The sequence below is a fragment of the Ptiloglossa arizonensis genome, chromosome 11, assembly GCF_051014685.1.
Source record: "Ptiloglossa arizonensis isolate GNS036 chromosome 11, iyPtiAriz1_principal, whole genome shotgun sequence".
Lineage (NCBI taxonomy): Eukaryota > Metazoa > Arthropoda > Insecta > Hymenoptera > Colletidae > Ptiloglossa > Ptiloglossa arizonensis.
Genome location: NC_135058.1, coordinates 15,313,803 through 15,340,996, shown reverse-complemented (window position 1 = coordinate 15,340,996; position 27,194 = coordinate 15,313,803). Strand labels below are relative to the sequence as shown.

The window sequence follows — 27,194 nt, the reverse complement described above, 5'->3', positions numbered from 1 at the left end:
TGAATAACCAATTGTCACTTATATTCGCAGTAACAACAGTAATTATACATTACATAATTAATGTATTACAGATTACAAATTATTATTGATATACATAGAAAAAGATTAAGTACCAATATTTCTCAGTTTAATTGAGAATGAACTTCAATAATAAACTCTTTATTCTGCCTGCCTTCAAAATTGTACCTAATAAGTATGAGTGTAACTGCTTAATGTCACTCATGAGAAAGCAACAATTTCTTGGGGAAAACAATTACTCGCAAGTTTAGTGGATTAATACGAGCCTGGAATATCAATGTATATTGATGTAATAATAATAAAAGATGCGAGGACTACATACATATAATCTGTCTCCGTCAGATTGGTCGCACGAAATTCACTCGTGGAAAGGTTTCAAATCGGACGGAAGTAGAATCGATACTCCAGAATTCGATAGTGGCAGAAGTATGGCCGAAAGCGGATTTTCATTTCTGCTAAAGACAAAACAGCAAACAACACAGTGAAACTATTATTATGACTGAGTTAAAAGTACTTTATTGCATCCTCTTGTTAACGTTTTTCGAGCTGACGTCACAAATTCGACCGTCCTTACATGGGCACAACAATGGTAAGTTCGTATTTATGCTATTTTAACGTTCTTCGTTTATACCGCGATAATACACATCTTAAACGATGCTTACGTATTGTTAATTAACGTAGAATTGACCGCCGTTAACGTATAATGTGTTTTTTTTTTGTCAATGCTGCGTCTTATTTTCTTCAAAGGTCGGAGAATTTTCATTTTTGAAGGAAATTTAACGTCTACATGTAATTATTGAAAGAAGCAATATTACTATGTTTATTGATAATTGTTTTTTTTTGTTGCATCATAAAAATACAAACGGACTTCTACTTATTAGTAAAATGAATATTCTCTTTTAAAATTTGTTACTATACACCTTTACATGGTGGATTTGTGTTAGCGTCAATTGTGATGACAGAAATTTGCAAATTCTTTGACAGTGTAACTTGACAAATAAAATTCTATTAATTTACTGCCCATTAAAATCTAATACAGTGATTCTTAGTCATAATTTTATGTCATAAAGTTGTAAAAAAAGTTTGTTTGTATGAAAGTATAATATATTACATGTTTATGATGGTTTTCAATGACGATGCTAGCATTAATCTTATGTAATAGTTAATAAATTTTATCAGTTATAATACCCAGACAATACTATAATATGAAAGTAGTTGATAAATTTTGAAAGTAAAATGTTGCTTCCTATGTATTATATTTTTGTATTGTACATTTCATTGGTAATTTCGTTATGTGTTGCGTACGAATGCATTGACCATTTCATATATTTTCTTCAATATTATCAAATAATATTAAATGTTTTATAGCTTTCGTACAGGATGACAATGACGTTCAATATCTTTTGGACAACATACCAATGTCTATGCATAAGGTTGGTTGTATTATCTTTATTATCCAAACTATATAATTATTTGTTCTTTATGACAATTTTGTCATTACATTATGGTTATTCATAGTAGTGCATACATTGATACACTTAATAACATACTACAGGGTATTTCTGAAATATTTAACTTAGAATTTTATTTTTGTATCATATTTAATTCTAAAATATAAGTTATTTGCATTAATTTAATATATCATGATTCTTTTGTTTTGTAGGATTTTACCAATACAGTACATGGGGCTGGGTAAGCATAATACTCATTAAAATAATGGTGAGTGGAAGTAGGAAAGGTTTTCATTATAAATTTCCTTCCTTACTTTTAAAATATTTATATACAGTATTGTAATCTTTTAATGATGATTTGATTACATGTAGAAGACATTAAAAGCAGTTGTTTAAAAATTATTTTTTGTAGAATGAAAAACAGACACTGTAGCTTTATAATTATTAATTTTTTCAATACTGTAATACAAAGATTGTGCAAGAGTTAATGTTGTACACATAATGTATTATTATCTGATATACACATATTGTAGGGTACAATGTACGTAGTGTATTTACTATTTGAATTAGCATTTTTCCCATTTAATCATTTCATCATAGTACCATGTCTAAATAATCGAGCTTTTAAATTCTAAACACCGCTTTACTAACTGTGATTACTTCAAACTAATTTTTCTTGTACCTTTCCTATTTTCAATTTCCACTATTAGAAATATATTTAAGGATTACTACTGAATGAATTAAAATTCTAAAACTGTTTTTTAAGGGATACGTCATCAGACGAAGATAAAACACAAGATTCGTTATCTCATGTTCATTTCGAACCACATGTTTTGGACTTCAAAGAGAGGTAAGCAAATTATAACTATCAGTTGTGCTATTGTAATTGAAGCAATATACAATGTCAATATTTTTCTCTTTAGACAACTTGGTATACCCCACCAAGAAACTGTGATCTTATTTAATAGAGATCATAACAAAACAATCCATCTTTTATCAATTTCTGGAAATACACGTCATTTCCATTCATCATTCTTTCGAAGTAAAGTAAGTTTTTTACAAAATAAGATTATATTATTGTAATACTTTAAACAGATAACTCTTAATGCAAAACAAATAATATATGACAGTGTTAAATACGTATTTTTTTTTTCTATAATATAAAAACAATGTTATATATAATATAGTTTAATTTAACTCTTCTAACTCAATCCCAAATATATTCAAATATTCAAATATTCAAATATTCAAATATGAATCTATATAAAATAAAATTTGATACAAATAATATATATATGTTGAAATAAAAATATGTGAAAATTAAAATTGTCCAAAGTAAATGAAAGGTTATAATTATATGAAATGTAAATTATATCATTTCTGTAAGAAGCTTCAAATTCTGCTGACTCGTAAATGTATATATATTTAAGAAAAGTTAAAATAAAAAAGTGAAGGTACAATACAATAAACTTAAAGAGTTATCAGACCTTGATTTGTATAGGTAATTCCACCATTGGGGAACACAACATTTGATGTTGTCTTTCTTGGTCGAGAGGAAGGTGATATTGATACGCATCTTGTTATACATACTGCAGATGGAACTGTGAAATATCAAGTAACTAAATTATTGTACCTATAATTACGAACTCTAACTATATTTTTTTTTATTAATAGTACGACTTTATTTTATAGGTAAAAGGAACGAGCGTCGGTAGTCCGTATCGGCTCAGACCTGTAGTGGGTGTTAAATTACCTTTAAATGCAACATTTACTCCACTTATATACATGCACAATCCACACGCAGAAGCTTTACAAGTGCGTATTCGTTACTCAAAGTAATTCAAGTAGAAATATTGTAAGTTTACATTATATTTGTTCATTTTTTATATGTGTCATTATATCTTTGAAGGTTTTAGAGGTATATAGTAGTGGTGGAGAATTTCAATTGGAATTGCCATCAGGAGAGGCAGAAGGCTCGCGCGAACTGTGGGAAATCCCACCATATCATACAAAGCCTATCATAAGATTACATTTTAATGCTTACACAGAAAAAAATCATACCGCGTATATTAGGTTTGTAGCACCACGTGTTTCTTGATGTAATGGAACTGTATTCTAATTAATGTTTTTTTTAATTATAGACTTAAAGTAAATAACACTTCAGAAGTGCTTGTTGTCACAGTCGAAGTCGAAGTTAAAAGCGGGGCTGGTCTTCATTGGGGTGGGAGTTCTGGCGTAATTAATTTAGGTATGGGCGGTTCGTTACAACCTCCTATTCAGTACCCTATCGCTTTGAAGAACTCAGCGAAAAAGCCAATTAAAATTATGGTGAGCGCTACTTATTTCATAATTTTGCACATGAACTACAATTTTATCAGTTTTGGTGAAATAAATTGTCAAACGTTTTTGCAGAATATAATTAGTACGCCTGTTTCTAAAGCATTAAGACTTCATTTTGAGCAAGCGATCATTCCAGGGGATGCGGACATACCGATTGCTATTGGAGCACTTGTTTATGACTGTAAGTAATGATTTTTGATCATACACAATACATTTGTGCATCATATAACAATATATACATATTTATTATTCAGGGAAGACTGGTTTAGAGTTACAACATTTTAAGGGAAAATTAGTGATAAAGGCGATAGGTCCTGGTGGTTCTAGTCAAAAGTTAACAATTCCATGGATAGCACAAGTTCTACAGGGCGGACTAGAAGTAAACGCATCAATTACGCATTATTGTTCTCTCCAATCTAATCAAGCGCGAAATTTTAGTGTCGTTAATAAATTTAAATTACCGTTAGCTATCACGAATGTCTCAATGACATCGCATGTGAAGTCACTTTTCACGGTAAGTAGACTAAATAGAATCGTAACTGTCTAATTTTAACTGTGTAGATTAAGTAACAGTAACATTACTAATGTTTTTTAAGGGCATTATCAGTATTAAATTTTGCAGATAAAAAATTTTATTCCAAGAGTGTTAAAACCAGAACAAAAGGTCAATATATTTTCTTTACAACTTGCCAAAGATAGGAAAACGGATAACGTGAAAATGGAATCGTCGATTTTAATTTATTCGAATGTTTCCGTAACCGAAGTTCCGTTGTTCAGTTATGATGGAAAAGTAAGAAAAATTGTCCCCGAGGAAAGGGAAAGTGACGAGGGCACGATGAACTTTGGTACCGTAGGCAGCGGAACTGAAAACGAAGCAATTTTTGCCCTAGAGAATCAAAATCCAATTAACATAGATTTGCATGGATGGGGAGTTAATATGCCTGGCGCGGTACTGGAACTAATGGGTTGTCAAAGAGGTCCAGTGAATTTTGTAGATAAGGAGCTTCGTAATATAACTGTGTGCAGTCACACTGGCAATGTAAGGATTTTATCAAAAATATTAATAGTAATTTAAGGGACACTTAAATAGTACGTTGTAAGAGTTATTATTTTAAAAACATTTATAATTCTAAGATTAAAAAAATATTGTCGCTTAATTTCAGCAATACATAAAGCCCGGTTATTTAGCCATTTTTAAAATTAAAGTGAAAACTCCAATGATTGATGAAGACACTATCGTCGGTGATGTATTTGTCAGGACAACTTATGAGAGATTCATTTTACCGGTTTACATGCGAGTTGCGTATGGAAGACTTTCTTTAAAGAAACTTATTTTCACGGATTGCTTTCCTGTAAGTAATAGAAAACTTTACTGCATAATTTTAAATAATTTTTTTCTTATACAACCATCTCTGTATAGGGGTCAATTTGTGTGCAACAAGTCAAAGTGTACTCAGCATTTGTGAGGCCCATGCAAATAACTCGAATCGCACCTATTTATAAAGATAATAGAATAAAATATATTCCATTGGAAGAAGCGTCGATGCCTATTATAAGGAAAGGCGAAAATTATGTTGGGTCAGTAAGAATAGAACCGTCAATGACTTGTAGGCATCACTGTTATTTAGGCTTGTCATTGGAGAGTAATGGTACGCATTGAAATCATTGAGCTGCTCGTATGATATTTAATTCGATGATATTCGAGGGAAATTAAATTTTGTTACGAACGTATATGTACTATCAAATCACTATTAACATGAAAATGTATAAAAACTCGATATAAAATGATGTTTTATTATATTGCAGCTGGCAGACAATGGTTGAACACCTTGGCTCTTCCTTCGCACACAAGAGACTCCGATTTAAATTTGTTGAACACAAGATACACGCGTTTTCTTAATTCAACAGGAGGTCGTTCGTGGGAAAATATAACGATGCGTCTAGATACTACCGAAGTTCGCGGGCACAAATTTCATTTGAATATTAAACCATATTGGCCCAGCTTATTGAGTGGTGTTAGTAGCAACAAAAATAAAGTCCCTCTAGTATTTCCCTTAACGCAAGTTGGAAATACGTCCTACAGCACGATTAAAATATACAATCCAAGTACTAGTCCTTTAATAATACAATTAGTAATGGATTGGAATTATCCACAAGGAACACGACTTTATCATTCGTTACCAGCCAAGTATGTATTTTTTACCTCGACGAACATTTTTTCATGATTAAGAAGAATATGAAAAAATTTATATTATATAGGATATCTCCAAATAACTGCAGAACAAAAAAACTTTTTCAATTTTTCAAAATTATGATATTACATTTAATTACATAAAATAAGCATGCCGGCACGAACTATACTAATATTAACATACATTGTCTATAGATTTAAGTTCCCGTGCGTAGAATGTGGGTCTTCAGTCGCAGAGGAATTTAAATTGGAAGAAAGTGTAGAAGATCAAGAACGGTTTGAAAGAATATGGGATATTACAGTAGCATCACAGTCGATTCCCTTGTATTTAAAACGTTCGGAATCGAAAACTATACGAGTGTCATACACTCCTTTCTCACCTATTTTATCATCCGCACTTTTATATATTAGGTAAATTTTTTATACGTATTGTTAAGTAATTTGTATATAAGAAATTACCTAGACTTCTTAAAGGTCTATTACTATTTTTATTTACATTTTAGAAATAATATGACGATTTTGGAAGTATTGCGTTTGATGGGGCAAGGAGCAAATGCACAATTTAGATTTGGAAACCGGAAGCCGGGTTCCACTACACCTTTGCTCTTTGAACTCACGGATAAACATCTAAAAGATTGTGAACGTATGTACGTTTCTTTATCTTGGTCCTATTGTTTCAGCAACATAAAATGACACTCTAGCAAAATTTAAATCATTGAATATCCGATTACTTTCGATCGATAAGGCAATTTCATTTTTCATTTTATTTATACACAACAGGAGAACGATTTAAACGAAATCCTGTTCCAAACTTGACGGTGAAGAGATCTTTTATGGCCAGAAACACGGGAGAGCTGTCTATAGAAGTGTATGATTTTTATATAAATGGTCTACAGTGCGAAGGTTACGGTTTCAAAGTATTAAACTGCATGCCGTTCAAACTGAGTCCGAACGCGACCAAGAAAATTGAAATAGCGTTTACGCCGGACTTCACGTTGTCCCGCATTGAAAGGAAGCTTTTGATATCGACAAGTTTAGGTTCCGACAGTGACATTGAAAACGGCATGGTGACGCTTAATTTACTCGCAACTCTTCCACCGCAATCATTAGAAGATTGCACAGCGGCGCTTGCGAGACCATCGTGGGAGTATGCTTTGCAATGGGCGGCCATGAGTATCTCGTCGGTACTGTTAATGTGCGTCCTCGTAATTTCGTTTTTCGAGGCAGACCGGATACTGCGAGGAGCGTTAGCCGGTTTCTCCAGAGAAAGCGCGGTGCAACCGCCTTTCGATTTAAGACTGCTGTCACACACGCCAGTGCACTCGGCGCAAGAGTCAACCTCCTTGAAGGAGAAATTGATAAACGAAGAAAAACAAAAAGTAGTGAAAAAAGAGGACTCGCATCCGGACTGGGCGCTGATGAACGTAAAAAAATATAAGGAGAACGTGCAGAAAGGGTTGAAGATACCCGATTGGTCTGCGGAGGAGGAACATAGATTTAAATTAGACACCGAAGCAAAGGATTTGTTATCGTTCAAACGGTGTGAGGAGTCTACGTTGGATAACAGTAATAATGTTATAAGCAATATTGCGCTCAGCGCTAAAAAAAGGAATAGCAAGAAACAAAATAACGCGCAAGAAGTTCAAACAGACAACTATGCAACGGAGAACGTGTTCTCGGACGTTCAAGGCATACAGGAGAAAAAATATACTGTGAACGCGTTTATGAAATCAAGTCCTGTAACGAATAGGAAAGGGAAGTCTAATCAAATAGGAAACGTTAAGGAGGAAACGAAACTGGTTGATCATGAGGTTCAAGTTGACACTACGGGACTCCTGAATAATGCTCGTAGCACTAAATTGGATAGTAAAAGAAAACAGAGTACTGTTGGAAATAGCAATAACAACCATGTGACTTTCAAAAAATTCGAGTCAAATGGTAGCCAAAGAAATGTTCATCTTTCGGAAGAAGAGACGTCGTCTACAACGACGGAAAGTTCTGTCCAGGACGATCCACCGACTTGTAAGGTGAGGTTATTAATCGTTAGTTTATACAAAATACGGCAAATAATTCTCTACAGAGGTATACGAATTATCTAGTGCATTCTTATTCAAATTAAGCACTTGTAAATATTTTTTTATTATAGAATTTCGATCAGCCTTGTGGAAAGTCAGAGAAATTACAAAGAAAGCCAGTGTCTAAGAAGACGAAGCCTCAATCAATTGCTCCTGTGCCATGCGTAGATTATAGAGATAATTATGAAGGTGACTGCGACGACGACGAGTACGACAAAGAGAGGCAGAATAATCCCAATAGATGGAAAACGAGTACAACAAGGTCTACTATAAAGCATCACATTCACACGTCGCGTACCGTTGAGTCATCCTTCAAGTTACCTCGACAAAACAAGAATCCTCCCAGAAAGGATAAAGGATCTCAGAAACGTCGTGGTATCGATAAAACGCATATGAAAAGTACACAATCCTTTTATCTATACATTTTTACAATATTATAATATTAATGAATTAGTGATATTTTACATACTTTTTATATTCTGATAGTAATCATTATTAGCGAATGACTAATTTTTATTTATGAACGAGGCTATAATTATAGCCAAAATGTCAAATTTTATTAGTTTTTGTCAGGATAAATTGCATACAAAGTATTATTAAGAAAAATATATTGAGAAATATATAACAATGGAGCGTGTATTGAGTAAAAAGGTTCGGAAAAATTTTAATCTAATATTTTACTTTGTAGCAACATCGTTGAACGGAAGTACTAGCCAAAGGGAAGATCCAACGCGTACATTGGGCACAATTTCTGCTCCATTACCCCCGCCGCCGTCATGCTGGGGTGAAAACAGAGCTAGATTCAGTGATGTTGTAGCAAGAAATCAAGAGAGCATTTCACCGTTTTCGAGCTTAAATAAATTACACAAATCTCAAACGACCACGCATAGTTTGGCGATGGTGTTTGCTAACGATACCAAAGATGTAGATTACGCTAAACAGCAGTCGAGTCAAGAGCTAATACAGAGTACGAAAGAATACAGAATGGTATCCATGTCTCCACCTCTTTGTATTCAAACTATTGAAAAGGAAAAGACGTTTAATCAAGATTCTTTGAAGATGCAGAATTGTTCACAGCATTCGAATAGTTACTTTATGAATGCTTTTACAGAGCCACCAGTAAGTGAACTATTACTTAAGATAACAATCTACATTCTATATTATAATATAAACATTTGAAAAATATTATAATATCTATTAAAAAGGAGTATAAACAATTATTGATTAATTGCATACATTTTACTCTTTACATCTATTAATTCAAATAAAATAAGCACTGAAATAAATTATTAAAATTTGTTTATCCTTGCTATTTTATTATTTTTTAAGCTTATGTACATAGTATGTGTATTATACTTGGTACTTTTCAGTTTGAACGAGAATTAGTGCCGTACGACGATCTTCCAGAAACAGATGAACCTTTAATGGAATTAGAAAGCCCTGAGGAAGACACGCGATGTCAGTTATGGGAAGACAATAATCCCGTGTTCAATTTACTGTCCGATAGTACAAGTGGATTTCAATTGGAATCACCAAAATCCTCAGAAAAACCTCCAATGTTAACAGACACCTTAAGGGGTAAAAAGCATACACAGATCATTATTTTATAAATTTATTAAATACTTTTACGCTGAACGATATACTTTTAATTTGCTTTCTTTCTATGAAATGTAGTAAATATGTTTGATATAATTTTCAAGTTTAAAATGAATAACGCATTATCGACATGAAATTGCAGACAACTGGGCAACAGTCGAAACAAATTGGGAACCACTATATACTAGAGCAGCAGTAGGGGAAGAAAGAAGTGGTGTCTGGGGTGTTAATACAGGAGGTGTTTGGGCTGCTGGTCCATGGGGTGCAGCTACACCTCCTGTGGGTTCACAGTTGTCCTCGTTACAAACAGAAACGGATACACAAGTAAGACAATAATTTTATTCGTATATTTACTCCGATGGTTACAAATTTTGCAAGTTCTTGCAAAACATAGCAAATTCTTTTATAAATTCGTATAAAAACACAAAAAGTAGAAAAATTTTTTTTTGCAAAATCTTATTTCTTTACCATTAATTAATTCTTATTGCAGGAGAGATCAGGTTTCGATCCGTTTCGTTCACTCAGTACAATATGGACACCGTCATCCACAGAATCTTGGAAAAAGAAGCACGAAGACTAATCTCGTTCCCAATATTCCCGATATTGTATCTTGTGATATCGTAGACTTGGTTGAGCGATTTTCTTTTCTAATACGGAAAGTAATAACATATTTATTAGCGACACTTTTGTGATCGATAACGCTTAAAAAAAAAAAGAACTACTGGCTGGTTTTTGTTATTCGTGTTTCGCGTATTTGTGATATGTTGTTGAATAGTACCTCCCATAATAATACCGAATAATTCTTCGGAAAAAATTGATTTGTACTCGTTAAATCGTCACGTTATCATTTGTTGATCTATGTTATTATTGGGATTCGGATGTGGTACGTTGAAATTTCTTCTACTGATACAAGATCGCACGTTTCTCTTTTGTTTTTTTTTATAGTTTCGAGTCTAAATGGCCAACCGAAATCGTATACCTGAATTCGAAGTGAGATTTTCGCAACAATTGAAGCACAGGTTAATCAAGCAGACAAATATGTAAATGTAAACAAATTTCAAGTTTATGGATTTTTACCTCTTGGTTCTATCACCTTCGTTTCTGTCGTACTTTCTACACAAACGTACATAGAAAGTGATCACAATACTCAGAGAACGTTGGTCTTGGTGTTACACAAAAGGTAATAATTAAGTTACTTGGAACGAGTGAGAACTGTGATTTTTATAGTCTTGACTTGTAGAAATTTCTTCGGTAAGTTTTCAAAATATTTTACAAAGTTGTGATGTATACAAAACAAAATAAAAATGTGTACCTACACTTCAAGACTGGTAACTGATGTGTTTTAATAATTTGAATCTTATTTTTATAAATGACTGTGTAAGAATCCAATATCTTAAAAATATTGAAACAAAAGGTTTGTTAGAATTTAAGAAAATCATTAAAAATTTGCTCAAGGTGCTCTGAGAGATAATGTTTCATAACTTTTTAATATTTCTTACTATTTTTAAGTAGTAGAACTTACAGAAATAGTAACTAAAACTACATTTTAATGAGAAACTGATAAAATCATTTATAGTAGGTAATTTTGTTACAAACAAATATTTCCATTAATTTTTATATATTTTTTCGTATGTTTCCAAAAAGTATCATGTTCACTTACAATTTTGTATTTCATGGCACAAGGAATAAATTATATCACAATTAATAATGTTTGTATCACAAGTCCCTAGTTTAAAGAGTAAAAATCTGATAAATATAAGTTTTTTGATAAAAATAATTTGATTGGTATAAAATATATAAAAATATTTTTTTTGTTATAAATTATAAAATTGTCTGTCTGCAACCAGGTTTCACAGTCGTGTTCATAACACGTGATTTGGTGTGTTGCAACCTTTGGAGGAGTAACTGTAATTATAAATATGATGTTAACAATAATTTATAACAATATTATAATGAAGCATATTTATCATTTTAATAATAGTATAATTATGTTTTGTTCCAACTTAAGTATTGATACATACTATATTTTCACTTTCAATTTTCTTCTGTAACTTCTTTCTATTTATCTCAGAACTGCTTGTTCGCAATTGCGGTACATTTTCACGAAGTATTTTCTCTTTTGGTCTTTGTTGAGCCATTATCTTTTTCAGAAGAAGCTGATTCTCCCTTTCAATCTTTCTGAGTTCTGCATCTGTAAAAGTCAAGTTCTTCTTTTTGCCTTTTACCAGTTTAAGTCCTGTAGACTTGTCTTCAGATATTGAACTACTGCAATGAACCAAATTTGTAATTTCATTATCGTGTAATATGTTGTTACATCTTTCTTCTTCGACTCCGTTTTCCTCTATTTTGTATGCACGATTAGTAACTTTAGATGAAATATGAGAATCATTAGAGGTCCTTGACGTAATGTTGGTTCCTTCGGACTCGTCACAGGATTCATCGGAACAAAACGATTCGTTGCTATAAATCGAATCATTATCTGTAGTGTTTTTCGTTAAGTCTCTAGTATTTTGAACATCTATAGGTGTTGCAGTCTCTTGATTACAGGTGTATTCTTCATCAGTTTCTTCTTCATCCACTTCATGAATACTAGGTACATGATTAAAATTATCTTTCGTTTCGGGAAACTTTCCCCGAACTACTTCATCCGTTAATGTCAGTGTATACTGACATTCGTAATTAGATTCCATAGTTTTTAAATAAAAAGTCGGCAAACCGTTTAAATGAGTATGTACATATAAAATAAAAGATTATTAACCATAGAGTTAATTTAAGAATATTTCCAGGTTAAGAAAATCAAGTGAAAGGTACTGTATACTTCTGGTAACCATATCAACGAAATATCAATACAATGAAATATACGTACATACATATATTCTGTTATTAATCTTCCTATAGTGATCGAAACATGTTTATTTGTTTTTTAACAATTTGTAATATTTTTTTTATACAGGATTATAATTTTAATATTGATTTCAATTACTTAGGAAATATATTAGGAAAAATGAAATGAATAAACTGTACAGTTTTTTTTACACAATAATATATTTCAATAGAAAAGTCTAAAAATAAGTATTTAATCATTGGCAAATCCAAATACTTTCAGACTACCGGCGTCTCGTTTCCTATCATAAGTATCTTTGTCATCACATGCGTATGCTAATAAATATTGTTTTGGATGCCACGCAACTGTGAAAGTTGCTGCCTCTACAGGTATATCTGTGATTTTTTCACCAGTTTCCACTTCACCTATATCTATAACGAGATCTTCAGATGCTGCAGCTAATAGCTGCCCATCATAAGAAAATGATATTGTCCTTACTGGCCATTCTAGTCTTGAAAACGTCCTTAAACAACATAGTTCATCTGCATCCCATAATGAAACTAATGCATCAGCCGAACCAGTAGCAAAATATCTTCCAGTAGGATCAAATTCTATACAAATACATGTTCCTGGATGCGCCTTAATTACATGTAACAATTCAAGATCTGGATAGCTCAGAATATGTACACAGCCTTGACCATTTGTAAGATAAAAAGTGTCAGAGTCCTTATTCCATGAAATTTCATTTACTTCAAAGTTAAACTGCTCTTCTGCCCGAATCTTCATTACTCGTGCATCAATAAAAGTCACCAAATCTTCCTTATTTCCAACTGCTATTGTGTTACCATCTGGAGACCAAGATATATTGATATTTTCTCCTCTTGTACTAATATTTGCGGTGCATTTTTGAGTTCTTGTGTCCCATATACGAACTGTTTTGTCTCCACTAGCAGTAGAGAGTAGTTCAGGATAAAAAGCATGCCAACATAGTTGGTCCACACTGCCACCATGTCCTTTAAAGGTAGTTTCTTGTTTCTGTAACAGATTTTAAAAAATGGTAACATTTATTTATAACAACAGTATAAAAGTCGTAAAATAATAACAAAATAATGCTTAAAAATCAAACATTATAACCTCAAATAATAGCGCACCTATTAAAGTCGATATTATTAATTGTCATTGTTATGAACTGGAAGGTAATTAGTAATATTTTAATAAACTAATGAATGAATATTTAAGAGGATTAAATACTAATTGAAAATATTACAAAAGACAAAAATAGAAGAGAAACTAGTAAGTAAAGGTTATGTTTATTTACCAAACGGTCAGGCCCGAGGGAAAAAATACAAACAGATTTGTCAAATGAGCCTGACGCCAATAGTTTTCCGTCGCAACTCCATCCTACACTGTGTACTTTGGCAGAATGACTTTGTTGTTCCCTGATTTTATTATGAGATTTAAAGTAAGTGATTAGATCTTCAACACGAGTACCGGACATTGTTGTTATTGTTCACCGTTTATTACGTTTTTTTTTCTAAATTTTTCTAAGTACTCATATTGTTATAAACTACAAACTAGATAATGAATAAGTGATAAGAAAAGAAAACATTTACATAATTCACGTAACATTAAAAATTGTATAGGTTATGTATACAATCATTTTTCATATTAATGGTATAAGAAACGTTACAAGAACAGCATAACTCGCCATTAGAGGGCCAATTCACCTGAATTCTCTTTGTCGCAAGTGCTAGATCCAGGCAATTATAACGTTCTGGACACTTATTGGTCGGTTGAACACGCATAACGTCATTCTTTGCCACTATCCACATATGTTCATAAATTAATATTCACGGCGCGCAATATAAATTGCATCTAAATTTTTCAATAGGAAACAAGTTTTCAAAAACTTTTAAGTTCATCACTTAAAAACCTTTACCTATGATCTTTATTTGTCACATATCTTTATTACTTTAATTTTTTTGTTGTAAAAAATCAAAATTGATTTCAATTTGTCGAGAGATTAGATTTAATTTGTCGATCTCTTACTAAATGTAGAAAAAGAATAAATTCTATGAAATATATTATATTTAATAGGATTTGGAATTACTGAAGAATACGTGAAAATTGAGTAATTATGGAGCCCTCTAGCGGTAAGTCGGAAGGCGTTGCGACTGTACTTTCGCTTAGTGCGATTACACCTTAAGAACGTATTAGGGTTTTCTGTCGTACGGTTGCCTAGGTAGCCACAGGCGACAAAATATGTTTGGCGTAAACAAACTGGTTTTCTGACAAGCTGAGTGTTTCTGTGAAAATCAATCGCATGTGACAGTTCCCGTTAGTACGTCTCGACAAAATGACATCTCTAGATTTAAGACAACAGAAACTCGAACAACAGGTACAAGATGTGATTAAGTTTTAAACAGTTTTGTGTGTAATAATCTATGAGTGTTTGACTTTCGTTTAAGTCATAATTATGTATTCTATACAAAGTTAAATGTTGTGAGAAACAACGTTGTTCTAAAAGTTTAGTACATTTTACAAAGAGAACGATCATTTTTTTAATTTTTTTGTTAAAATCATTTTATTAGTTAAGCCCCATTACACATGTGAAACATGAGATTAATTATAAGTGGAATAGGAAGTAGGTCACATTTAAATATTCATTAAATTTATTTACATAAATTATGAAATAATTGCTTCTCTTATAACAAGAATTTCTGTATTTTGAATTGATACTATTAAATCATTATTTAAGAAATAATTATTAATTGAAACACTGAAGAATTCTATACATTTTACATGAAAAGTTTGAAATTTTTAATATAAAATGTAACAAATAGACAAGAGTGGAACACAACAGTATTTGTAGCACATGTAATATATTCACTCTGCCTTTTCTGTTAATTAATCATTATTTCTTTAATGCTATATTATAATCTTTGATATAATAGTCTCATACTTATTTATAGAGGCAATTGATTGCTCAAAAAATGAAGCAGAAGAGACAAACAGGTGCAGGTGGAATGGTACAAGCATCTAACATATCTAGTACTCAGCTTACAAGTCATTCCACAAAGTGGATGAATCCAAATAAAGAACTTCGAGGTAATTTCAATATGTTATGTAAAAATGGATACAACAGAATGTATACTTCACAGTTAAAAATTTTGTTTCCTATAGGGTATGATGGACCACTACAGTTTAATATGTCACAGACAAGTCCTGAATTAAGCAGTTTTACAGAGAATAAAGATTTGGAAACAAGAATAAATGGTATGTTGATATTTTGACATCTACTTGAATATTTGTTTTATGCAAATGTGACTGTAAAAAGTGTTACAAAGATACTGCATTTTTTGTTATAGAAGTTAGCCCAGAAGGAGGTTTTTATCAAACTATGGAAGCAGCTGACTGTGCAGATGAAGAATCATCGCCTATAGATATACATTCACCTTCAGAATCTCTGCCATGTCCTTCACCTCTTAGAGTGGCACCATCTGATGGTGCTAGTATGCTTATCAATAGAGATAATAATTCTTCGGTAAGCAAAAATTATTGTATCTTTAGCAAAATTATATTTAATGACTAATAATTTAGAACTATTTGTGCATCGTTTATTTAGAGTCCAGAATTAGAAGGAAATGTGGAAGGGAATATCGAACATTTTGTTGTACAACCAGCAAACAAAAAAATGCATTACAAATGCAGAATAACGCGCGATAGAAAGGGTATGGATCGTGGTCTGTATCCAACATATTTTCTACATTTAGAACGTGATTATGGAAAAAAAGTATGCACTGATTTCATATGATTATTTAGTTTTTAATTCTTGAAAAATCTATAAGAAGAGTTTAATTCCATACAGATATTTTTGCTGGCTGGTCGTAAGAGAAAAAAGAGTACAACAAGTAACTATTTAATTTCAACCGATCCTACCGATCTTTCGAGAGGTGGAGAGTCTTACATTGGAAAACTAAGATCAAATCTCTTGGGAACACAATTCACTGTTTACGATAATGGATATTCGTTAATGAAGGACGATAAACGGGATGAAAGATTTAATCCTAGACAAGAGTTGGCTGCAGTGATATACGACACAAATGTTTTAGGATTTAAAGGGCCGCGCAAAATGACCGTCATTATCCCAGGAATGACGTCAGATCAGAAGAGAGTTGAAATTTGTCCAAGAGACGAGTCAGAAACATTGCTTGGTATCTATAACTTATTTACTTTAATAGTATGTTTATTGCATTAATATTATTTTTATCGTTTGTTATGTTTATAGAACGTTGGAAAACGAAAAATATGGATAATTTAATAGAACTGCACAATAAGACGCCCGTATGGAATGACGATACACAATCGTATGTACTTAATTTCCATGGACGAGTAACGCAAGCTTCCGTAAAGAATTTTCAAGTTGTACATGATAGTGATGGTTTGTATTTTATATTTCCAGCTTGAATGCCTTCAATCTATTATTTTTAATTGAATCGAGTAAACGTCAAAGCATGAGAATTGCCAGACTAATATGATTTTACGTTACAGTTGATTATGTTGTTATGCAATTTGGCCGCGTGGCAGAAGATGTCTTTACAATGGACTACAGATTTCCACTGTGCACGCTTCAAGCATTTGCCATTGCTTTAAGCAGTTTTGATAGTAAGTTAGCTTGCGAGTAGCAACGCAATGTTTACCACAAGTTTGCGACTGATAAACTATGTCGATCAGAAAGATTTGCAACGGACAATCACTAGATTGAAATTTTTTTTTTTTTTAAATAGAATATTCGACATGCTAACTGTTCTATTGAAACCTGAAATAATAATAATCAGTATAAATCGTGTGTTCACTTTTCTTATATATGAAAAACATTTTGAAGTATCCAAAGTACGTGTATGGTAGTTAACCCGGTTCACACGTTAAAACAGTTGTAATTGTATCATTGTTGGCGCTGATGCGTTTGTGTTGTGCTAGATATGCAAAATTTTATTATCAACCAGTTATGAGGGTGATAACACATGCGGGCATTGGATGATTTACAAATACCATTCGTGGTAATTAGTCATATTTTAATGAAGAAACATATCATGAAATTTATGGTCGACATTTTGTTAAGTATTTGTCCTCGAAGTCTGAAAAATAATATTTTCATATTGTCACAAACTAATTTTTGATGAGCAAAAAACTTCCTATGCCCGAAGGTAATGGATTAAGTATACAATAATGGTACTAATACACTGCACAATTTACTGCCCAAGAAGAGAAAAATTTGTTTGTATCAAGAAAAGTTTCTTTGTATTAAGAATGTTCAGAGCATATGTTAAATCAGTTCTCTTTTTTAAACTCTTCGTAGTAGCTCGGGTGTTCAAGCACGAACTTGATAATTAAATAGTGCAAAATTTACGCAAATTTGGTGCACTTTTAAATGTCAAGATATTGCTCTCAACAGTACGATGGAAAAGAATATATATTTACACTATATTATAAAACACGTAACGACCGTTTACATGTAAAGAAATTATTGTACTATATAAGTATTGTTTTTTATACACTTTTTTTATATCGAATAATTTCAGGAAAAATTATTTGTTTGCTGTTAGTTCAATCAATTTGGTTTTATAAAGCATCTTCAAGAAGTGCAGATCAGACAGATTATTATTAGAATTCACTATAAGTTATGATTTCATTGCATAATACTTTATCAAGCATTATCTTAAAGTATCATTCCAAGAACATATCAAATATATGTATTCCATGTAATTTATGGAATTACCCATTTCTATCATTGACATGTAAGATTCACATGTATAGTTAATTGTTACAAAAGAATCATTACAATTAACATAATTAGAAAAATACCAAAGATGCGACTGTACTCGCGCATGGTACAGAATGAATTTTTTGAAAGCGTATTGAAACAATATTTTAATGTCGTGCCTTTGTACAATGTTAATTGCGCGGTTAAATTATTGGAAAATCGTACGAAATTGTAGAGCAAAATTTGTCCAAGTGATGCATTGCGCGCTAAACTTAATTGATATCCAAACGCACTAAATGTTTGAAAAATTATTTGGTTACAATAAGGTAGTTATTTTCTAAGCCATAAGGTACAATTGATCTTTATAACGACATTATAACTAGAACTCTTTTCATAAAATTTGTTATGAAAAAAGTTTACTATTATTTTAAGACTTTTGTAAACATTTGTGTATCACTTTGTGCTACGCAGTTCAAAATCAATCTATTCCATAACATCTAATATTTGTGGGTAAGATAAAATGAGATGTAAACGAACAGAAATTAGCAGAGAACTACATGAAATCACAAAAGTGTCGAAAAGTTTCTAACTTTATAGATTTTATACATCTCAAATTTTGTTTGTAACAAAGCGCTAGTGCACATGAAATGAATATATGATTTATTATCAGAACAAAAAGGGTGCTACTTAAAACTGTTAAAATAATTTGTCTAAATAGAAAAACCAGTTTATATATATGTAATTAAAAACAGTATTAATATTATTTAAAATGCCAATTGGATATTTTGTAATAAGTGTAATATTTCATTTTTTATTTTGATAATTTAAATACTGAATAGTATTTAAGATGCATCTATACCAGTTTAATATATGTGTGTATTAGGGGAAAATTTAATAAAACCTGTAATTAGCTTATCATGTTCAACATTGTAAATTGAAGTGTTCAATGAGTATTATATTTTCAATAATCACGTGAAAATAAATACAAATTGCAAATTTTCTCACTCTGTTTAGAAGATGAATAATTTTGGCTTTTTATATTTTACGCAAAATACAATTTTAAATTTATTAAATATTTTGACAGAGAAAAAATAATGTTCCTTTTGTTATACAGTTTCTCTTGTTCTTGAAATTTATTTATCTCTTTCAATATTCTTATGAATAAAATGAAATTAATTGTTACTTTCCATGTTTTAAAACATTATTTATATACAAAATATGTAAGTAAATATTTTAATAAATAGCATTCAATAAACCTGTATCGACAATTTATTTATAATAGGAATAAGCCGTGAATGATATCTAGCGGTGATAATAGGAAGCAAGTTTTAAGTCTGTGGCGCCATCGGTGGCAAAATGTCCAAGTTTGTAGAAAAATTATGCTACAACTAGATAACGCTACTTTATTTTGTATACACATTGTGCAATCTTAAATTCAGCTACTACATTTTCCTTTTCATACTATTATTGGTTTCTTCTTGTCATGCACAAATTGATTGCATATTATACTTAATGATAAAAATAATGATAAAAATAATGATAAAAATGTTGCAATTTCCGTAGACAAAATATTGTTATGCCATCTGCATTTGAAAACGAGAACTATTTTGCTATAAACTTGGGCGTTTTCCCACCAGAGGCTTTCACGTATGATTTAGAGTAGTTCGATCCTTCTACCGTCAGATGGCTGTACTTTGTTACTTTGGAAATGGGATGCTAAAAATTTTTTTGGAAACTGTTCTTGACACAGTTGTATCGTTGAAAATATTTTCAGTTTTATGTTGCTAAAATATTCCGAGTTCCGTATGTGAAAACGAATGGAACTTATTTGAATGTTTTCTGTATTTGGTAGATTCGATAGAATTACAAACGATGTGTAGGGGACGAGTTGTCTACATTTACCACTTCGGTGGTTTAATTGAATATTCCTAGACTCACCATTCTCGAATGTAAAGGTTGTTGATAAACCATAGATATTTTACGAGTATGATATTTCAGATTGTGCGACACAGAGACCTATAAAATCTCTTCCACAGTTTGTCTATGCTACTATATTCGTCTTGTCGCAAAATCACATGCTAATGCAACAAGCAGAGGTGCGGGACTTGCATTAGTGTGTACAGTATCTACCAGTCGGGGAGAATTCCTACTATATATTTATATAGGCAATTCGAATTCAATTAATATCTTATAAAAAACATGGCATTTATTCAGGTTTTATCGACACGTACAGTTTGCAACGTATTGTTGCGAACGGGCAACGCGACAAACGTTTGCCCGTCACGGAAGCGTTTATGTTAATCTCATGAATTGATCGTCAAGACCACTTTTCTCAGACGAGTCGTAATCCGAGGAAATTTATTGAGGCCTGCACTCTTCTCGATCAGCGTTATGCGGCCAATCGCAAACATTATTCAGCGTGTTCCAAATCAAAGCATTGGGGCAGGTGAACTTCATTGGCGATCCGTGGACACATTTGTAATACTGGAACAAAAAATCATGATCGTTTCGACTACAAGGTGTCCAATTCAAGCGATATCGTGAAACGTGATTTCTCAACGCGAAGTATGATATTTCTAAGTAGAGATGCAATCGTTGGCGCTTACACAATGACAGTTTTTAGAGGGGATGAATTTGTCAGTATATTCGCAAACAATTTTGTCCGCTTCGTTATCGTCGATCGGCGATTGAGTAGTGCTCCATTTATTCGTGTCCTCGGTGGTGGAACTTTCGGTCACCGGATTGGTCACTTCCGGTCTCTGGGTGGGTTTCTCCGGTTTCTGGGTAGGTTTCACCGGTCTCAAGGTAGGTTTTATCGGTTTCAGAGTAGGTTTTTTCGTTGGTTTTGTCGGAGGTGGCTTCGTGGGGCGAATATTATCCGATGACGTTGTGCTGGGTGGTCTCGCCCATTCGGGCTGAAAATACGGTAAAAATAGTTACGTTATAGTTAATTGTGCTTGAGGAATTAATCGAGGAAGAGGAGGAAAGAGAAATGATGAGAATTGGTGGATTTAGAAACGGAAAGGACTGGTAGAAGAGTACTCTTCAAGTATAGAAGAAGAGACACAGCATTTGAATTTGATCCAACTGTAACCAAGTAACCAGGAATAAGTTAGTATAGGAATGGGAAGAAACATACCACGATTCGCGATTGAAGGATAGCAAAATTTTGTTTTTGGAAATAAATACACGACTTTTTATGTGCTCGTACTGACCAAATTCTAATTCGTTCTGTGCACTAGGTACAGTCAATTGAATTAAATCAAGTCAGAAATAGAAATTGATTCTCGCGGGTATAAAATTAACGCGATATTTCTATATATACCAAATCTTTTCAACGTTCAATTAAGTCTAATGTGAGGTTCGTTAGAACAGAAGTAATTTAGTACAAATAGTTCGAATAAATGTAAAAGTAATCTACTATAGAAGACTTAAAGAGAAAAGTTACTGTAATCCGAGGTAGAAACTAGTCTTCGAGCAAGAATTTTGCTTAAATCGTTATTTATTACCGTATTATAATTTATTACCGTAGGCGTGGTGTGAAAGTCTTTGTCCATTACGACATATCCTTTCAATCCTTCGTTAATGGTGTTCATTAGGGGATTACTATCACCGCAAAGACCTTGGAAGTCGTCCATGTCGATGGCCCACACCATGGCACCACCGTATCGTTTCTCTTTGATGAAGTCGATCTTGTGTTTTACACTCTCTACATTTTCATAACCGATCCATTGCGTATCTATAATCGTCAATTAATCGGTTAAAGATCGTTCGAAGACATAGGTAGTGTATAAACGATAACGCAGTGTATCAACAAACCTTTGTAAGTGTACGGAACCTTGCCAATGTTGTCGAATTTCTGGGTCCAGTTGCTGCCAGGTGCTTGTAATTTGGTGCAGATCTACGGTAAAATATTTTTGTTTACTCCAACTAACATTTTTATTTACTCTAACTTTATCTCGATAAAGACAAAGAGAATAAGGTAGAGCAATTTCAACCACTGTATATATTACTAGGGAATTTGTAAGGAGTTTATAATTACTTCGATCTACTCTGTACACTGAACAGTTACCCGGGATGAAATTTGATCAGTTATCCGGGCATTACCGTATTCTTCGCATATCTTGCCTCGTTATAGCAACAGAATCTTTGATCGTTCGTACCTCGTAATATGCGACGAATCCTTTGGCTTGCGTGTACTCTCCAGGTTCACCGCCACCAGCCTCTTTGTTGATGTAAGTGCCAGGCTCGTAATTGGTGTTACCACGGCTGAGACTGAACGTGCGTCCGTACAACGGAATTCCAACGATCAGTTTCTTGGCAGGGCAACCCTTTTCTTCCCAAAGCTGAAGACCGTCGTGCTGCAAAAATGAACGTCACTTGCCATTCTTATCCGTGCTTCTTGCTACGTTTAATACTTCTACTAAGGCCAGTGTTAAAATGTTAAGTTTCTCTTAATGTTGTGTCAAGTTTCGAAGTACTTTGATACTTGGACCGAACGAAAGTATCACGACTACATTCTGTGCCAGTAGGAACGGTTTTCGCTATTTTATATATCAGACAACAGTTTTATCGTAAGTGGATGCGTAGAGGAGATTCGAAGGTCAACTTTATACTTCTTAATGCAGTAACTAGTTCTTTATGCTAGATATCGATCGTCAATTTTGAAAGTGAAGATAATAAGATACACCGAAACTAGTATCTCGCGCGATGTGCAGGTTACATATTACTAGAATCGTGATATTTGATGCCGTGGTAAAACTTATTTTTTGAAATGTTATTTTTTAAACTTATTTTGCGAATCAAACGATTTAAAAAAGAAACCGAATTCCAGGCTCGAAGGAAGCAATAGTTTCGTGCCCGTGACGAAGGAACGATACCGAAGCACGTGTTCGTTTAAATATACAAGTCTCTTAAAATTCTTACGACGTTCAATTTCTCGTATGCCCATTGGTCGTGCGGTCTACGGTACAGAGGACTGTGCACGTCCGCAAATCCGGCCCAGTTGCCACGAAGATCGTACGACATTACGTGGACGGCATCCATATTTCTGCGAGGAAAATATTTTTTTTATTCTTCCTTTCTCGAATCCTCGTAAACGGTACTTAACGTCGAAGCCCCGAAGCAACGATCGAAGTTAAAAGTGTTCCCGTGGATAAAATATTTCTCATTCTTCCTTTCTTAGATTCTTGTAAAAGAAGAAAACAATTCCGAAAAATACAGCCACAAGACAGGTGATTAAAACTAAAAGATTGAATTTACATACTTGCACAATTCTGGTACATGGTATCCCTCGTCGAGGCGAAATTTGGCCATTGGCACCGCTATAGTGAGCTCCCATCCTTTTTCTTCTTCGTCGAAGGCGCGTCTCAGCTCTTCAACGAAGTAGAAGAAGTTGTTTTTGTCGGAGAAGCTGCCACCTCTGTCAGCGGCTCCGGGGTATTCCCAGTCGAGGTCGAAACCATCGAAATCGTACGTGTGCATAAATTCTAGAAAAGAAAGAAAGAAACAAAATATTTATCTAACAGTCATCCTAATGCTGACTACAGCAAGTACTAACTTGACGTAAGGTTTGAAAATTGAAACCGTAATCGTGTTGCGAGATGAATCTCAATGACACATTTTATCAATACCCATATTTTTTGGGTACATTTAATCAATTAAATCCATTTTATCAATTGTTTCGTTTTCATTCTTTCTTCTAAACTTACAATTGGTACCGTTCCCTTCTCAGGTTACCATTTTTGCACATTTTCTTAAGACTGTCTCAAAACTCAAGGATCGAAATATTACAATAAAGAGATATTACCGATACTCGGTCGAGCTTGGCAAATTGTCGTTTCTTTATTCGTTGCATTGAACTCGCTCTCACTGCCAACGGTGGTATACTTTTGTTAAACGTATAATTTTCAAAATAACTCACCGACCACGCTCTGGATGAAAGTGTCGCGCCTCTGTTTCACGCTGACGAGGGCACTGTACTTCCTGCCGCCCTCGCCCCATCCTCCGACAGCCACTGAAGTCTTCAAGTGAGGATACTTGGACCTCAGTTCGTTGAAGATCGCGAAATTATCCTTGTCAACGTCCAACTCCGGATCGAGGATGAGTACCTCCCAGGTGACGTTGCTCACACCGACGAACGAGTAAATAATATGGGTGCAGAGGTCACCCGGAATATCTTTTACGCTATAGCTGCCAACATCCGGCCGATAAATGGCCCAGTTGCTGAAGTAACACGTTATTCTGCCAGGCTGGTCCGCTGGAAAATGGGAAATCGTATATCGGGTGTCCCGGTAGAAACAATTCACCTTAATGTCTTTGCTACTTCAATTAACACCAAGAATCATTGTATACTAATGGTTCGAACGTAATTTTCCGAGTAATAGTATTTTTACAGGAGTGTGTAGAGTTTTGAGGACCAATCTTGTTCTTTGAACGAAGTATTGATTTTTTACGATAGAATTCAATGGAGCAGTGAATTTTGAGAACAAATGCATCGGAGTACATTTATATAAAAATTATCTGTCATCAGAGACACAAGAGAACGTCAATATTCGATAGGTAATGTTAACAATTGGAAGAGACGATCAGTTGGAGTGGATTACTTCGATAATTCTACGAATCATATTATTTGCAATAAAACGTATTGAATGAACAATAGTTTCATCTTTGGATCGATATAACCCATTCTAAACTTTGCGTTATTTCATAGCAATTCATGGAATTCGTTGTGGGTAGGTTAGTTGCAGTCTAGGTTGCACGTTTTGGAAAAATGCACTTGTCTGTCGTACGGTTAGTCGCGTGATGATTCCGAGCAGCTATGCAGCGCAACAGTGAAGTACTTTCCCGCGCGAAATCGAGACTCTGAGAGGAAGGGATAGTGATATGTTCCTCTGAACTGGCACGAATCGGAAGTAAACAAACAAGTATTCTAGGGAGGAAGAAAGATCTGTCTTGGGTCGAAGGAGAGTGTCGTACCATGAACAAGTAGAATATGGACAGTCACGTGTCGAGTGATTTGTGCTTAGTTGCAACCCTTGCGAAGATTAACTGAAACGTCTGACTTAACAAGGCTTGTAATTTTTTTTTAGGACGATTTTCTTTTCTCTTTACAATATACAGTGTTATCGAATTCTATCAAAGTATGAACAATTCCCCGCACAATCTTATTTGTGCGATACTCGTAAATAAATTATTGCAACATTATATCTGTCACGAGGCTAGTGTTCTTGTTATTGGAAATAGCGAAAGTAATAAGGTTTCTCTTGGAAAAATCTGTATTCGCTATTGGAAATAAATCGATTCGAGGAAAACGTTGACACGAATGAATCGATCGCCTTATCTTATCGGAAAGGTAAGTTACATACCTGTCGCGTAGGCAAAAATCGCAAGAAGCAGAGGAAGCACGAGAAGATTCTTTCCACACGTCATTTTCGAAGCTGAAAATTAACCGTTCATTAATAATTTTCCAATGGTCCTCGACAGATATATACACGCATAATAATAACCAAAGATGATCAAAGATAGGTCGGTTTATAATTATATTATATTCGAATAGTCAACATATAGTCGATATATCAAAATATTGATTTATTTAGTATTTTAAGCAAGCACTATTATTATGTATATTAATAGAAATTTGTCAGCATATTTTGATGATTCACTGTGTCACTGATTTTTAAAAGATGTATCATAAACCTTTCTTAGTAGGGCGTCACTTGTACTGTACACTGTCCACGCCTAATGGAAACCCGAAAAAATTGAAATTAGAGTTCTCGCTGGGAAGAAGTGATTCCAACGTGTCGATCGATCCACGTAACGCCAGCGTCTGACTCAATCGGATATCGACGCGACAGTTTAGTAGACAATGTCTACGCATAAGTACTCGTAGACCGATGATATCCTAGGCGATTTGATTGGCAGTTCTCCGGGGTGGTGGTGGGTATAGTGATTGTTTTACCGACGATGTTCCTCAAACGGGGGGATGGTTTACATACGACTGATTTCCGGTGAAGCAACACGTGAAACTTTTTTCTCCGATAGACCGATCTATCGTTATTTTCTCGATAGAGCAGGTGGCTTTGGTAACTGTCGGAATAGACCGGTTGAGCTTTACTTCGATTTTGAGATCCTTCGTGGTAGCGAAATCGTGATTAAAGATCGAATGACGAATTCGGTGATAAATTCGATTCGTTCGTTGCATTATCTTGAAACGTTATATTTCTTATTTATTTAATTATTTATAAAATAAAAATGTGTATTCTCCACGTTTCGATCCAGTTTCTCGTAATTGTTAATCCAAATACATTTTCCGTGTGGACGAGAACGAGTACGCGTTCAACGAAAGAAACAAACAGCGCGGGATATTAAAAGTTCAAGCACCTCTTCGACGCATAGTTCAGACACGAGGACCAAAGCAAAAAACGATGTTATTCGAGGCGTGCAAACAACTCGCGCAATAAAATCAGGGGTTCCTTCTTTTTTTTCTCGTCGATAACAGTCGTCTCGGAATCGAGCTGCAAAAACGTGATCGTAAAAACCGTTCATCCCTAATAAAAGCCGTGCCGATTTTTTTCTTTTAAATTGAACCGTTAATAAAATACTGGTTCTGTTCTTTTAGGGCAACGTGTTTCGCACGTTCGAAGCTGTATTCTTCTTTCAAGCAACCCAAAGTACCTATTTGATCCATGTTCGTTGTTCTATTAAACGATTATTTCCCCCAGCAATTAAAAAGTGTATTACTGAACCCCGAGAAGCATAAATTGCAAAAAAAAGAATTGTATTTTACTCTAAAAAGATCGTGTTTCATTTTCACCGAGAAAAACGAAACAACTTTCCGGAGAACCCGATATTTTCAATTCACCTGGAATATTAAATAATTCAACTTCGAACGTTAAGGACACTTTAAGGTCACCTATAATTGATCAATGTCACG

At 33.6% G+C, this 27,194-nt stretch overlaps 5 protein-coding genes across 6 annotated transcripts in view; 2 read left to right on the top strand and 3 right to left on the bottom strand.

The window, feature by feature from the left end:
• The first annotated feature begins 355 nt into the window (after positions 1-355).
• Tmem131 (Transmembrane protein 131) lies at positions 356-11,104 on the top strand. Of its 2 annotated transcripts, XR_012993673.1 has the most exons (24): positions 356-607; positions 1,387-1,451; positions 1,682-1,710; positions 2,236-2,319; positions 2,393-2,516; positions 2,971-3,084; positions 3,162-3,284; positions 3,379-3,542; positions 3,611-3,797; positions 3,882-3,990; positions 4,064-4,323; positions 4,432-4,848; positions 4,973-5,161; positions 5,230-5,458; positions 5,616-5,997; positions 6,196-6,411; positions 6,504-6,643; positions 6,781-8,027; positions 8,147-8,474; positions 8,764-9,194; positions 9,446-9,653; positions 9,814-9,995; positions 10,162-10,330; positions 10,617-11,104. XR_012993673.1 is itself a non-coding variant. In XM_076323544.1 (23 exons), exons 1-23 carry the CDS (start codon positions 514-516, stop codon positions 10,249-10,251), a joined length of 5,412 nt encoding a protein of 1,803 aa, XP_076179659.1. In that variant the 5' UTR covers positions 356-513; the 3' UTR covers positions 10,252-11,102. The 2 variants fall into 2 exon arrangements, 1 of the variants encoding a protein (XP_076179659.1); XM_076323544.1 differs by having other exon boundaries at positions 10,162-11,102.
• Positions 11,105-11,492: 388 nt separating this feature from the next.
• LOC143152791 (uncharacterized) lies at positions 11,493-12,447 on the bottom strand. The gene is made up of 2 exons (XM_076323285.1): positions 11,693-12,447; positions 11,493-11,576 (listed from the first exon to the last, which is right to left on the bottom strand). Exons 1-2 carry the CDS (start codon positions 12,359-12,361, stop codon positions 11,493-11,495), a joined length of 753 nt encoding a protein of 250 aa, XP_076179400.1. The 5' UTR covers positions 12,362-12,447.
• Positions 12,448-12,704: 257 nt separating this feature from the next.
• Tex (THO complex 3 homolog tex) lies at positions 12,705-14,216 on the bottom strand. Its single transcript, XM_076323108.1, has 2 exons — positions 13,814-14,216; positions 12,705-13,530 (listed from the first exon to the last, which is right to left on the bottom strand). Exons 1-2 carry the CDS (start codon positions 13,991-13,993, stop codon positions 12,748-12,750), a joined length of 963 nt encoding a protein of 320 aa, XP_076179223.1. The 5' UTR covers positions 13,994-14,216; the 3' UTR covers positions 12,705-12,747.
• Positions 14,217-14,734: 518 nt separating this feature from the next.
• Positions 14,735-19,011, top strand: Ktub (Tub domain-containing protein ktub). Its single transcript, XM_076323058.1, has 8 exons — positions 14,735-14,893; positions 15,468-15,603; positions 15,679-15,771; positions 15,864-16,039; positions 16,121-16,288; positions 16,364-16,709; positions 16,784-16,936; positions 17,047-19,011. The coding sequence occupies exons 1-8, from the start codon at positions 14,852-14,854 to the stop codon at positions 17,178-17,180; spliced, it is 1,248 nt and encodes a 415-aa protein (XP_076179173.1). The 5' UTR covers positions 14,735-14,851; the 3' UTR covers positions 17,181-19,011.
• A 1,464-nt stretch (positions 19,012-20,475) lies between these two features.
• The window catches only part of LOC143152868 (uncharacterized), a 329,127-nt gene continuing 322,408 nt past the window's right edge, over positions 20,476-27,194 (bottom strand). The window contains exons 30-38 of the mRNA XM_076323453.1: positions 25,627-25,698; positions 24,183-24,518; positions 23,526-23,748; positions 23,186-23,309; positions 22,423-22,620; positions 22,079-22,160; positions 21,787-21,998; positions 20,866-21,174; positions 20,476-20,743 (exon numbers count right to left, since the gene is read on the bottom strand). Of these exons, the coding sequence (XP_076179568.1) occupies positions 20,618-20,743; positions 20,866-21,174; positions 21,787-21,998; positions 22,079-22,160; positions 22,423-22,620; positions 23,186-23,309; positions 23,526-23,748; positions 24,183-24,518; positions 25,627-25,698 (1,682 nt within the window). The 3' untranslated portion in view covers positions 20,476-20,617. The remainder of the gene's footprint in view (positions 20,744-20,865; positions 21,175-21,786; positions 21,999-22,078; positions 22,161-22,422; positions 22,621-23,185; positions 23,310-23,525; positions 23,749-24,182; positions 24,519-25,626; positions 25,699-27,194) is intronic.

Coding starts and splice junctions, on each gene's coding strand:
- LOC143152791 (XM_076323285.1), bottom strand. CDS start 12,361: ATGGAATCTAATTACGAATGTCAGTATACACTGACATTAACGGATGAA. Junction 11,577..11,692: donor AAATTGAAAGTGAAAATATA/GTATGTATCAAT, acceptor TTATAATTACAG/TTACTCCTCCAAAGGTTGCA.
- Tmem131 (XM_076323544.1), top strand. CDS start 514: ATGACTGAGTTAAAAGTACTTTATTGCATCCTCTTGTTAACGTTTTTC. Junction 3,991..4,063: donor TGGAGCACTTGTTTATGACT/GTAAGTAATGAT, acceptor TTTATTATTCAG/GGAAGACTGGTTTAGAGTTA. Junction 5,162..5,229: donor TTTTCACGGATTGCTTTCCT/GTAAGTAATAGA, acceptor ATCTCTGTATAG/GGGTCAATTTGTGTGCAACA.
- Tex (XM_076323108.1), bottom strand. CDS start 13,993: ATGTCCGGTACTCGTGTTGAAGATCTAATCACTTACTTTAAATCTCAT. Junction 13,531..13,813: donor CCCTCGGGCCTGACCGTTTG/GTAAATAAACAT, acceptor AATCTGTTACAG/AAACAAGAAACTACCTTTAA.
- Ktub (XM_076323058.1), top strand. CDS start 14,852: ATGACATCTCTAGATTTAAGACAACAGAAACTCGAACAACAG. Junction 14,894..15,467: donor AACAGAAACTCGAACAACAG/GTACAAGATGTG, acceptor ACTTATTTATAG/AGGCAATTGATTGCTCAAAA. Junction 16,040..16,120: donor ATAGAGATAATAATTCTTCG/GTAAGCAAAAAT, acceptor TCGTTTATTTAG/AGTCCAGAATTAGAAGGAAA.